Raw genomic sequence first — 13709 nt, forward strand, 5'->3', positions numbered from 1 at the left:
CACATAGAAACTTGTAATATTACTGAAAACTTATGTTATTTTTCTATTTTTCTTCTGTTGTAAACATTTTTATTTAAATGTATCTTCCAATAATGAAATAATTCTTCAACAATGACAAAACTAAAAATTAACATCTTCTGTTTGTATATAATGATATAAATTCTGTAATGAATTTCTTTAATTTTACTTAGCTTTCCCTTGTGCAGCAACTGCAGCCATTGCAGCTTTTACAGTTTCTTCATCACCTAAGAATTTCATAGATACAACAGGCTTGAAGTTTTCATCTAATTCATAGACAAATGGAATACCAGTTGGTAAATTTAATCCCATGATTTGATCATTGCTCATTTCTAAAAAAGAGAAACACATGATTATTAATATAATAAATAAACAGAATTGGTTGTGCTTTGAGAAAATAATAACTGACGATCTAAGTGTTTAACTATGCCACGTAAACTATTTCCATGAGCAGCAATGATAATCCTTTTCCCTTCCTTCAATTGTGGAATAATAGTATCATTCCAATATGGCAATGTCCTCTCAATTGTCAATTTTAAAGATTCAAATTTAGGGAATTCTTCTGGTTTTGGTCCATCTGCATATCTTGGGTCTTTTACTATTGTTTCATAATACTTGTGGTCTGATTCCATGGGTGGAGGAGGTACATCGAAAGATCTTCTCCAAATTTGAACTTGTTCTTCACCATACTTAGCAGCAGTTTCTGCTTTATTCATACCAGTCAGTCCTCCATAATGACGTTCATTTAAACGCCATGTCTTTTGAACAGGAATGTTTTCTTGACCACTTTCTTTAAGAATTGATTTCAAAGTTTCTTGAGCTCTTGTCAACAATGACGTATGAGCAATATCAAACTTAAGGCCTGCCTGTTTGATTGCTTTTCCAGCTGAAAGTGCTTCAGTTTTACCTATAATAAACATATGTATATCAAACAATAGCATAATTTTGAAAATAATGAATTTCATATCATTACATAGATTATAGATTATTTTGTTTTTTTGACCATGTGACATATTCATAACATAATTGAAATCATGAATAGCTGTAATTTAGTGATAATATCACTATCACGATTTAGGTGCAAATTTTTATGCAAATTTATATTGTTAAGGACACAATTAAAGAGATAAAAGTTAAATAAAATTGGTGTTTTACTTATTAAAAATTATTAAAAATTATAGCGAGTATTCTATTGTAGGTATATCCTATGCTTCTGTATACACATTCTATGCATTTTTGCATCTCCAGATTTTGTATAATTGCATAAAAATCCGCTACCTAATCATTACACTTATTCATTAATTTATCTTGTTCTCTATAGATATACATCTTTAAAATAAAAAAACTTAACCAATGAAACATGGTTAACATCACATTCGAAATATTTGACCTTTTGCCCTTGGAGTTTATTCTCAGAATTTCCTTTTAAAAAATGACTTACCCTTGTCGGATAAATCGGCGTCATACCATCCGCAAAATAAATTCAATTTATTCCATTCGCTCTCTCCATGACGTACCATAACAATTGTATATTTCGACATTTTTTTATTATAGGAGCTAACTGCACGTAAAGACGAAAGACGATTCGTAAACGGCGATTTACTCTGTTCAATATCTTTGCACAACTGCTTTAATCGAAAGCCCCCGCCCCCACCACCTGTCACATCTAATCGTGTAAGCACTTTATTCAAAATTTTACATGGGTACATTCTAACATTTGTTGTTTATGCTTTCACTTACTTTTGTTATATCGGCTAAAAAATTTTTCTATTCAAAAATATAACTAAACTAGCGACATATATTTACAACCGTTGGTATTTTGACTTTGTTCCTTATTCATTTATTCACGTAATAACACATTTCGCGCCATTGCAAGTAGTTCTCATTGTACGATATATTAGCTGCAAAACGTATGAAAACTCGATCAGTCTGAGTGTTAGTTAATAAATATATGAAGTAAATAATTATTTCTGATTGAAAGTTTTTATACGTTAGTAATAAATTGCAAGATTTTTAAAAGAAGAATCTTTTGTTCGAATGAAGTGAAACATAAATATAACCTTCATGAAAATGAAGTGTACTAATACGAATTTAAAATCAAATTTAAAATGACATTACGAAAATAACGAACATAAGTTCTTATCGTTGGATTGATAATACATGTTAATCTATGTAAAGAATTTTCATTCTGTTTAAAGGATTGCATATAATGGAACTTTCAGATCAGCAAGTTGATGATTCTTCCTTGTCATTAGATACAAATTATTTACAAATCTCGTGCAACTGGAAAATCAGCAATAATAAACAGTTTCGTGATGCTTTCACATTAGAAGCTTCGTCTCTAGAATTTATGAAGTAATCCAGATATTTACATATTAAAAATATATTAATTTTTTTCATATAATAATTATATATATGCACTTATTCTTCTACATACATTGTATACTTATGTATTACTTATAAATACACTAGATTTGTGTATTTAAAATGATATAAAACTTGCAAAATATAAAGTATTATAAATATGCTAATTTACTATCAGATCTTGTCATATTTCTTTGTTATTTTAATTTATATTCACATTTTTATAAATAAGTATGAATTTTTTTACAGAACTAACTTCGAAGATATAGTTTCTTTAAATACATGTATATCTTTACAACCAATTGAATCCAACAATGAACCATGTATGCTAGATGTAAGATTAACTAATGGGCAGAGAATTTCTCAGATTGCTGTAGTTTCTGAAGCTTATGTATTAGAATTTTTCAAACAATTTGGGGAATATGAAACAACAAAGTTTGCAGAATTTGTAGATGAATTTGAAGACAATTCAGTCTACTTTGCAGAAACAGCAATTTTTCCACATGCTACAGAAGCTAGTATTAAGGTATAGAGAATACATACAGTGGATTTAATTTACAAAAATGTATATTTAATTCAAAATTTCTATTTTAGTTTACAAAAACAAAAAGTAAAAATTCAGTTATGTGGATATATGGTATAAAACTCTATGTAACAGAGTCAATTAATGAACCTAAGAGTTTTTCCACAGAAATATTTAATCCTGAAATAATAAGAAATTTCTTAACTAAACTTAGTTTTAACAATGAAGGGAACAATATTACGAATGATGTTCAATCATGTTACATGAATATTTTGAATTTATCAAAAAATAAAGGTGTTCAGAAAAACAATGAAGAAGAAGTGGCACAGTCTGCGATGGATAGTACTGTGTCAAATAATATAGATATCGTGACATATATTGATAAGAAATTTGAAGATATGGAAGGAAGATTAATGAAAAAAATTGATGAAATGGAACAAAAAACAAATGAAAAACTTGATACTATTTTGAGACAATTAGAAACCCGATGTAGTGTCAAGTGACCTTCAATTCATATAAAATTTAAAAGCATATTTGTAAATAATGACAATATATATTTAATTCTGTATGGAATATATATGTAAAATATACACATAAAAAATTTTGAAGCTAGTATTTTTTCTTAAAAAGAGTTTTATTCCTAAATGTTTCTTGAATATCTATTTACACATTTTTGAACCTTCACATTTAGTGATGTTAAGTCTTGTATATTTTGACTATCAGTTATATGTACTTTTTATTTCTCAATTTTGCATTGCAATTGAACCTTCTAAGTACATGTAAATATTCATATGTAAGAATGTACCAAGAATTATATTACACTTCGTCTAATTTTGTCCTTTCTATAAAATTTTATACAGATATAAAAATCGCGGAACTATGATGCACAGAAAGATATATTTGCATAATAAAGTAAAATGTTGGTAACATAAGGTTATTTTAATCAGAATTATTGCTATCTTGTGGAGGATCCCACTGATGAAGTTGTTTCCTCCACAACCTTACCATGCTATCCCATCCTCTTCTACTATATTTAATATATTTTGGTGGTGTTCTTGGATGCTCTCTTGTACGTTTTTCTCTAAAATATGTGTAACCAATATAATAGTTTTCAACATAAATATTTCTGACCATATCTTAATAAACAATATTCTTACTTAGGCACAGCCTGTATGTATCTATCGTATCCAATAGTATTTTTTCCATAATCTATTTCTTTTTGTCTACGAGCTAATACTCTAGGATCTGTTTCATATTCTACCCGTTTCTTATTACTATCCGAAGAATTAGTAGTAGAACTTGAATCACTATTGTGTCTAGTTCGAGAAACTTTTGCATCCTCATCATTTATTTGATTTTCCCTAGCTCGTTTGCGAAAACCATCATCATGCTGCTTATTCCTTACATTATCTTCATAACTTATACTGACTGCATTGTTTTTTTGATTTTCTCTGAATTTAGGCATGTTATCAGTTTCTACATTTGCACTAATATCTTCTTCCTTTTTCTGTTCACTATTAATATGTGTCTTAACTGCACAAGAATTAGTTTCTAAAACATTGTCCCTCTTTGCATCCTTATTAGAGTCTACTATTTTGGTCAATTCATGTGAACTCATGCAAATAGCTTCATTAAGAAGAGCATCATCTTCTTCTGTTAATTGAGTCCACGAAGTATGCATGTCTAATTCCATTTTATTTCGATCGTAGAAAAGCTTTGTAACACAATCTACGAGACAAAACTAACGTCAAGCCAAATAAACAGTTTAACCTTAAACCGACGAGAAAAACCGATAAATAAATAATATCTCACCTAACAAGAATAACCTAAATGAATGAAACAACTTTTGTATTAGAATATAGAAGGAAATTGTTAATTTTGCGTTTCCGTATTAAATAGAAGAATTCGTGAAATACAATTATTATTTTGTGATCACTAAACATCGAAGTTTCGAACACGCGATGAAATTGCACTTAATTTTAAACAAATTTATAAAATAAGTTCATTCTTACAATTGTTACGAATTCTGCAATGCGCGCCTTTTCTGATAATCTAACATTTGCGCACCTCAAGCAACTTTTCAAGTTCAACTTAGGTTAAAAAATTTGAAACTTTTTTCGTTGTTGATCTTTGTAGAACATATATGTTACGAGTACGAGAGCAACGATCGTCCAAAATTTCATTTCTTAATAATCGTTCCATGCATATCGCTCTAAGATTCTATCGCATTTTCTTTATTTCAAACTCCCTACTCTTTTCGTAAAATTGAATATTACAAGATGTCGGCGATAATCTAGCGCTTTTTGTTTGCCAAGTTCGCATTCCTGCATCGGTTCCTAAATATCTTTGATGGGCGCGCAAAAGGGTATAAATCAAATTTTAATTAAAACAGAATAAGTATGCTTATATATATTGTCATTGCTGTTTCTTACTTGGTTTTAATATACAAGTTAATTTTATTTCTTTCCTGTTCTTTTACCTAAGACTTCATTTATGTAAAAAATAATAGTAATTTTTATTCTTTTATACATTTTTTAAGGTTAAATGGTAAATGCAATAAGATTACAAAACATGTATAGAATTTACAGATCTTTAGATTCTAAACGATTTTGTAAAAATGTATATGACTTTAAAAAGTAAAATCCATTGTTTTAGTTGGATTGAAATACTTGAGGTTGTAATGGAATTTATGAAAAAGAATGGGTATGTTTATGTATATTATGATTATACTTGTAGAAATAGTAAAACTTTATTTTAACTCATGTTATAATATTCATTACAATATGGTTTTCATTTTAGTATTGATCCTTCTACAAGGCAAATTATTTTGATGTTTGATTTTAATCAGAAGCAGATATTATTTTACAATTTTAAGCAGATGCAATTGTAGATACCATTTCTGCAGAAAACATTAAATTAATCACAATGTAAATATTTATTTTAACATCATTATACAAATTATTATATATAATTTAATTCTATAATTTTATTATTTAGATAAGAGAACTATTTCAACTAATCTTAAAATTAGTGAAATTTTTCTCAAAGATATCCATGAAAAGGTTTCATCTATTAGACTATAGTTATTTTTATAATATATTATTGTGGATTATTATGAAATTTATTTACTAGTCTAAGAGCAAACATATAATATTTGATATTAAATTTGAAATTTTCAAATACAAACATCAAAAAAGCCAAGTATATATATTATCACACCTTAGAGTTACTTGGTAAAAAATATCAATTGCTTCTTATATTAAAATAAGGAGATATTGTGAAGCAAGGAATCATTTATATGTATTATGTTATATGTAATATTTACAGTTTAATATTCTTATTTTTTTTTAAATAGACACCAAAAGATTTTGAGCATGGAAAAAGGCCAGAGGTAATTTAAAGTTCCAGACTAAAAGGGAATACTTAGATAGACAGACAGTTCCCTATGCAAAGGATGATATTCAAAAAGAATACAAATATAGAGGAGCTTTCATTTCAGTATCTGGTATATATTAATTTGTTTTTACTAATATAAATATTATAGATGTTCATCATAATACATATATTTTATTTTAAATATAATATATATAAGATATATATAAGAATTCTTTATACATATATTGAAAGTAACATTGTTTGTGATCATAAAAATATGATTATATATTCTATTTAGAAGTGAGAAGAAATAACAAGATAATATGCAGATCAATGATAATATTAATACAAAAGTGTCTGTTAAAACATAGAATATAGCTGATATTGAAACTAATTTGTATAAAGAATCACTTTTGTTTCTGGATTTCTCAGACATTGATTTTGATAAATTGGTATAACAAGAAATAAGATAACAGATGTTACTATATATATATGTACGTATTTGAATATTTATCTAATATGTTCTATTCATATTTTAGACTGCTAATATATAACTTCTTCAACTTGTTTACAGTATTTTAAGTACCCATTTAATAAAGTTTAATAAGATTATATTTGAAATAATAATTTTACTTTTCGTACGAGATATCTCATACTTTTAAGCTATGTATGAAAGAAAAATATGCGATATATTTTGTATACGCGCAAAGAACAAATATTATACTAAAAGGATCGTGAAATAAAATTCTGCGCGACTACGAACTTCTTACGAATTCCTAATTAGAAGACGTTCGATCCTCAGAATGAAGCCCACCAGAAACTGATGACATTATCGAACCTGAATATGGAAATGACGAGGTCTCCTGCCCACCTAACACCCACTCCATTCCTCCTCAAATTCTCTGAAATTGTCTATCAAACAACAGTACCATAGTAACGAATATACATTTCTATACATTTGTTTATTATAAAATATATCTATACAAGCATGTTCTTAACAATGAGTACTTGGCATTAGTCATTGCATTTTAAACCTCTCTTGTAAAAGGAAGATTATTTTTTCCAAGATAAGGTTTTTCTTTGAATATATTTTATTCAAAATATCTTATTCTTTATGCTCTTTCTGTGAGAGGTTGCGTGGATACTGTTAGTCCTATGGTTTTGGTACATCCTGTATAACGTAACGGCACTCACTTTCAGTACGAGTGCCTGCGGGGAGCGCGAATCCGGTGCAATCTCAGTCAACGAAGAGACGCCGTCTCGCGTGGATCAACAGGTGCTCTTTCCCGTGCAGAACACGTTCACCAGCATGGGTAAGTTTCAATCCTGTTTGCGCCAACTTATTCGAAACGGACAAACTTAAAGCTGCTTGCCGCGCTCGATTCTGAAACGCTGAACGTATTGAAGCTTGTTTCGGCAGCGAAAGCAGTAAATCAAAGGTGAAATCCACGCAGTAATGCCTTGCGTCTTCGTTTAGGTATGCAGGATGAGACATACGAGTACATTAGACTCTGTGCTTATGCGTCTTTGCTGACATAACAATAATGTTGCGTATTTTCCATGTTGACGCATCATCAATAATTTTATAATAATTTTATAATAATAACTATAATAATAAAATTTATCTGCTAACGCTGGATTTGAATATTAATTTTTGGATCTATTGTATGGTTCTGTCTTAATCGTACAAAGGATAGTTATAAGTTCAATGAATTTAAATACTGACTAAATCTGAAGCTATAGATATCTACGATTGTACTGTTGCGTTCAAAATAATTAAAGAATTACTCACGTGATTGATCAGTATCGGTATGGTATCCGCTACTTAAAAGGCTTTGGCACGTCGTTTAAGTCTTACGTTCACCAAAAATATCATCATACTGAGATTTTTACAGTTATGGTAATTATCTTATTATTAGTTTTAGCTAATTATGAAATAAATATATAATTTTTCCTAAGAATTTAGGCGATATTTAAGGTAACTGAAGATCAGTTAAAAGTAAAGATACAATGTTATGCAATGGAAGGACAAATTAGCAACTTTATGCTTACTACGGTGAATGAACTAGATTTTAAATGTCATAGACAAATGTCAAGGAGGAAATGTTACATTAAAATGCATTTCGTTGCATATTTTGAAGATTCCAGACTATACTTTCTGGATCGTGTTTTCGTTAGAAATTGTAATCAATAATAGTTGTCTTTAATTTCTGACAAACGATGAGTCAGCGATCACTTTCGCAATTCTTATGCTTTTACACCTCGTTAAACATTGACCTAGAAAAGAATAGCATCACGATTAGGAAATAGGTATTAACTGTTTGGGAGATAAGTCACATATGCCTTCTTTAATTCTAATTCTTACATTTTTATATATAAATAACCTGCTTAACTTATTTTTATGTTTGGAAATCAATATGTTTTATTATATCAATATATTAAGTTAATAGAATTCCAGTAAATTAATATTCTGTGTTAAGTAATCTTTATAATTTTCATTTTTATATACGCAATTTTATTTTACTTGCAGGCATCATAACTAGAAACATCGATTCATCCAAGATTAGCTTTGTAGACTTACATAAACGTCATTCTAATATTTTTATAAATATGCCATCATTTATAAGATGAATTACAAGGCGATGGATGTAATTTGATTCATCATTCTTATTTCTATTCACGAGTGTCGCGTGGTGTCAACAAAATGTCAGGAGGGTATCGGTTCAACGAGATTAATATCTTGAAACAGGAGTAACCCGATCGAATGCACCACACGGAACCATACCGACCTCGTCGTCCTTGCAGAAATGCACTTAAATGCTGTCTAGGATCGATAGTAGATCCAACGGATAAAAATAATGTCTGTCCAACTGTATCCTCCCACTCGTCACGTACAACTAAAGATAAATCCAAAGCAAAGATCGGTTTAAGGGAACAATTATAATTTTTCTTGATTCATATCATTATGCTCTTTATGTAAATGTATTCTTGAAGAGGTTTCTTTGAGAAACAAGTGTCTCTCTTTTTCTTCTTTATTATCTTCTTCAAATTTTTGAAACATAAACAAATATTTCCTATTTCGGTTTTAGGATAGTGGAGTTTTACAGAATTGGAAGGAATTTTTTTCATATTGGTCTTTTGATATTTACCTAACGAATTGGTTGTTCTTTCTTCCTTTCTATTCTATCTTTCCTTTTTTATTAATAATTTATTTATTCTCTTTTTTATTTTCCATTGTATGAAAATTCAAAGAAAAGTTATTGGTATTGAAGTACTATTTGTTGTTAAACAACTCTCTTTTTAGTCTTTGTTGTTGTAATCTTAAAAATATAAATGTAAAAGATATCTCTTTTTGAAATTTTTTTGCAGCCCTGAGTTACAATAATTCAATTAATAATTTAATAAAGTCGAACGACAATACCGTAAGCAAATTCAATCGAAAGAAGAAAAATCGTGTCGAGCGTATAATGAACATGCATGGCATTGACTCCTTTTCTTCGCGGCCCAGTTTTTATCGTTTACGTTCATTTAATAATGGAGCATGTCCACAAGCCAACTTGCGTAAGTTTCCATGCCCAGAATGAAACTTTTTGCTCTGTCCCAATAGTGCCCCGCCTTTTAAGTATGAAACCGATCTCTTTTTCATTTCTTCATTTCGTTTGGAGTTACATATATAGTAGTTCTCCTTTCTCTCATCTCCTCTTTTCTAAATTACATATACTTGTTAATTTCGCATATTATTTTTATTATTATTTCACATAATCCTTAATAAGTATTAATTGCACCTTGTTAATTTATTTTATTAAAATAATAATTCTTTCAGGCATTGCAAACTATTTCATTTCTTTAAAAAGTCACACCCATTATCAGACTTTCTTTCTTTTTTCTGGAACAATATATTTCTTCATCTTCTCAAGATCCGTATATATTTTTATTTCCTTATTTTTAACTTTTTTATCATTTTTGCTATTTTTCATACATTTCTCGTTTCCTAAAAATCATCTTTTTCTTTTTTCAGGAATCGCATACGCTTGTAGCGTGGTGGCTATGCTTGCCGTAAGTATATCAGATATATCACGGTTTCTTATGCTTCCTGCTTTTCATACTTCCGGAACTAATCACGAATGCATTGTACATAATTCGTTGCTGGCGGACCGATGAATTGGAGAAATCGTCCATCGTGAGAGGAAAGATTATACTTTACTTTTTCATGCCTAAGTTCAACGGCTTAGACAGAATCCCGAATTATTTTTGTATCATTTTCTTTCTTCTTTTGTTATTGATTCTATATAACTCTACTTGAACTTTAGAAGAAATCGCACGCAAATTGCGCACTTTGCTTTCTTGCGTAAAACTCGCGAACTCGGAGTCGAAGAATATCGATCCTTTCACAAATGGAAAGTGTAGTTAATGACGTATGAATCATATCAAATGAGATGAAGATTGACATAAACTGTAACGATTTTTTAAAGCAGGAATGTTTCTTTAGCTTGTAAAGTAAAAATACTTGGTAAAAATGCCTAAAAATGAGATATAGAAGTTTATGTAATTGTATTTATGTATCTTAGAATTTTGAAATGTCTTTTTATAATTTGGAAAAGCATAATTTTTTTCAGAAACTTACTTAAATGACTAGAACTCCTAATATATATCATAACAGATTTTGTTACATAAGTAAGTTTCTAGAAGATATTATGCTTTTTTAATTTTAACAACATATCATTGTTAAATACTTTTGTTTATAGGTAAGACTTTCGTTTACGAAACTACTTAAAAATATAAGTTCCTTGATCGCTATTTAACATATCAATTACTCTTAGATGATAGCAAAGAAAGCTTACATGAATGATTCCAGTAATTAAAATAATTACTTAAAAATTAAAAAAAGAGATTGAAGATTCTTCAACTAGAGAACAATTAGAATAATAAAGAAACTGTTCTTAATAGGTAATCCTTCTAACAGTGGAGGCTGGTGATATGATGCGGAAGAGCATTGTTTTCGACAAAAATACTCCAGATGTGTTCTACTGCCCGCAACAGAAACCGACTGGTTTCCAGAAGATGATCGTGAACGCGAAGCCGTTGTCAAGGCTTTGCCAATTCGAGGGGAAACCGATCCCACCCGATTACAAGAGCGACTGCTACAACGACGTGGACGAGACCGAATACGCGTGCAAAGAGAAGTACAGAATTATGGTGAGTCATCGTCGAGGTCATGGGCCTCGAAATTTCTCACCGAAAGCGGTCAAACCTCGGGAAAATCTTGGAACGCGTATGAACAGAGAACAAGGTGTACTCAAGTGCAACCAGCTGGGACGAATCAGATGAATAAGACAGAAACAGCAATGTTTTGATTGAATTGTTAAAGAGGAGCTTATGCGCTTCAGCTGCATTTTACGCGTTCTACGTTAACGCGATTAAACCTTTTTGTAACGAGGTTTAACTGGAAGTCGAAAACGCGAGAATGGAAACAATTACTTAGATTAACGTGCGAAAATTTCCAGATAGACTTTTCAATTTATGTTCCAACAGAGTTTTCCCAAAACATTTCAAATGTGGCTTGACTTAGGCCTGTTTCAAAATTCAAGTTTATTTCTTTAGTTTAATTTATAATTTCTAATGTCTATCTTGTATGTTAAAGAATGGCTATTAATTATTTTACATTTAATTAATAAAATAAAATGCTTCCAATTGAACTTCAGAGAATCACACGGAAGAAATAAGCTAAGCTAAGTTTTACTAGTGATGCACGCATCATCCGATCATCATCAACGTAACATCATGTCCATCACGTGTAACGCGACTGGTGTCGGTTTTGTTTTCTTGCAGAAGCGATTCAGAAACAAAGCAGAGGGAGATGAGAACACCGTGGATGACTACGTCGACAAATGAGAAATTGGTGCTGCACGATCAAGCAATGCGTGCAATTTTGCAAATGGGTCCCTCCACTAATGCTCAAGCTTGCAACCTCCAGTCCTATAATTACAAAACATTTTTCTTCCCCAAATTCAAACGTCCAATTAAATAGTTTATAGATACGATCAGTTTAAGAAGGAAACGTAGATTAACTAGTTAAATTATTCATGTTAACATTTAAACTGTTATCCTACCACGTGACAATATTAGAATATATATTTATAGTGAATTCACTTTCTTATATAATTTTTTTTTAATTTTCATTGTAAGTGATATAAAGTATTTAATGCTTCATCTTTTTTTATTTTTTATTGTAAGATCCAATCTTACCGGTGCTAGTTTGTAGTTTCCGTGCTTGGTGACCGGAATTTGTTATATCTTTTCCGTAATAACATTAATAAAACTAACAAAGGAGTTGGGCAAATTGATCATTAATTCTCTAAATGTAGCTTCGACGGCTGATACTTTGATAACCGAATGCACACTAACTTTGCATCATTTTGTTTCGTTTGATTCATTTGTGCACGTCTAAATTGTTAGATGGATATTCTATGATAAAATGTAAATTATAATTGTGACAAAAATCTGGAATGTCTTTTATATCTTCTATGTGACAAAATTACGTTTATCTGTACTTGTGAAAATATAACTTGTTAATTAACTGAAATTATTTACCAAAATATTAATTCATTCTTGAACTTCATCAATCATGAAACAAACCTGAAGACTTCATCAAACATGTATATTGTGGTAGGTAGTATTTCATTCATGATGTTTGACCAAATTATAAAAGATAAAAGATAAATTATTAATTTAAAAGTCTGGAATCTTTTTTTTTTATATACATATATTATTTTTATAAATGCATGTCTGTTTTAGATGCGACTACATCCACCAGGAAGTGAAACACCATATAATGGTTCACGTTTAACAAAATTCCTAGCTTTTGATAAAGACATCTATAAGAAAAGGAATCAAATTGAAGATAGTGATTAATAAGAAAAATTTATCATATATGGCATAATGGCATTCTTCTAGGACAATCATTGACAAATATTCTAATACCAATTTAATATTTTTTTATATTCTAGTTGCTTTAGCCATCTTTTTAATTTACTTGTAATTTAATTTTTCAATCTCCTTGAAGTGTGTCTTTTTCTCAATTGATTTTATCATAGTGATAAAATTCTTACAATCTTTCATAATATCAATTGTAAATAATTCAAGTTACTTTGTGATTGATAGTTAAAAAAAACACATGCTCATTATTAATTGAAATGTTTAACGTTCCTATTCACTGTAAAGTGTACAAAGCTTATTTAGCATATTTTTGTAATATATTTGTAATATATGCGCCAGAGCTTATAAAGCGAGAAAATAATATATACCAACGAGTACTATTTTCGACTTTGTAAATTATTATATGTAAAATAAAAAACAATTTCATATATTAAATTTCTAGTTTATGACCCTCTTTTTTAAATATAGTAATATAATATGTAGTATGAGATTT

General features: G+C 29.4%; 4 protein-coding genes across 10 annotated transcripts; 2 read left to right on the plus strand and 2 right to left on the minus strand.

Moving 5' to 3' along the window:
- Positions 1-11: 11 nt before the first annotated feature.
- On the minus strand, positions 12-1668 carry LOC132912302 (phosphoglycerate mutase 2). Its single transcript, XM_060969686.1, has 3 exons — positions 1460-1668; positions 428-925; positions 12-350 (listed from the first exon to the last, which is right to left on the minus strand). Exons 1-3 carry the CDS (start codon positions 1557-1559, stop codon positions 184-186), a joined length of 765 nt encoding a protein of 254 aa, XP_060825669.1. The 5' UTR covers positions 1560-1668; the 3' UTR covers positions 12-183.
- Positions 1669-1865: 197 nt separating this feature from the next.
- LOC132912305 (uncharacterized) lies at positions 1866-3674 on the plus strand. 3 transcript variants are annotated; one of them, XM_060969696.1, is made up of 4 exons: positions 1866-1905; positions 2217-2373; positions 2632-2908; positions 2977-3674. In XM_060969696.1, exons 2-4 carry the CDS (start codon positions 2228-2230, stop codon positions 3406-3408), a joined length of 855 nt encoding a protein of 284 aa, XP_060825679.1. In that variant the 5' UTR covers positions 1866-1905; positions 2217-2227; the 3' UTR covers positions 3409-3674. The 3 variants fall into 3 exon arrangements, with proteins under 3 accessions (XP_060825679.1, XP_060825676.1, XP_060825678.1); XM_060969693.1 differs by having other exon boundaries at positions 1874-1974; XM_060969695.1 differs by having other exon boundaries at positions 1877-1953.
- On the minus strand, positions 3519-5157 carry LOC132912313 (histone RNA hairpin-binding protein). The gene is made up of 3 exons (XM_060969718.1): positions 4718-5157; positions 4063-4633; positions 3519-3986 (listed from the first exon to the last, which is right to left on the minus strand). The coding sequence occupies exons 2-3, from the start codon at positions 4596-4598 to the stop codon at positions 3845-3847; spliced, it is 678 nt and encodes a 225-aa protein (XP_060825701.1). The 5' UTR covers positions 4599-4633; positions 4718-5157; the 3' UTR covers positions 3519-3844.
- An 86-nt stretch (positions 5158-5243) lies between these two features.
- Positions 5244-13651, plus strand: LOC132912315 (uncharacterized). Of its 5 annotated transcripts, none has more exons than XM_060969722.1 (5): positions 5244-5608; positions 7481-7593; positions 10299-10336; positions 11228-11476; positions 13076-13651. In XM_060969722.1, exons 1-5 carry the CDS (start codon positions 5523-5525, stop codon positions 13190-13192), a joined length of 603 nt encoding a protein of 200 aa, XP_060825705.1. In that variant the 5' UTR covers positions 5244-5522; the 3' UTR covers positions 13193-13651. The 5 variants fall into 5 exon arrangements, with proteins under 5 accessions (XP_060825705.1, XP_060825706.1, XP_060825707.1 ...); XM_060969724.1 differs by lacking the exon at positions 5244-5608 and adding an exon at positions 6069-6410; XM_060969720.1 differs by lacking the exon at positions 5244-5608 and adding an exon at positions 6848-7213.
- Positions 13652-13709: the final 58 nt, after the last annotated feature.

The sequence above is a fragment of the Bombus pascuorum genome, chromosome 11 (assembly GCF_905332965.1).
Source record: "Bombus pascuorum chromosome 11, iyBomPasc1.1, whole genome shotgun sequence".
In the NCBI taxonomy this organism is placed as follows: Eukaryota; Metazoa; Arthropoda; class Insecta; order Hymenoptera; family Apidae; genus Bombus; species Bombus pascuorum.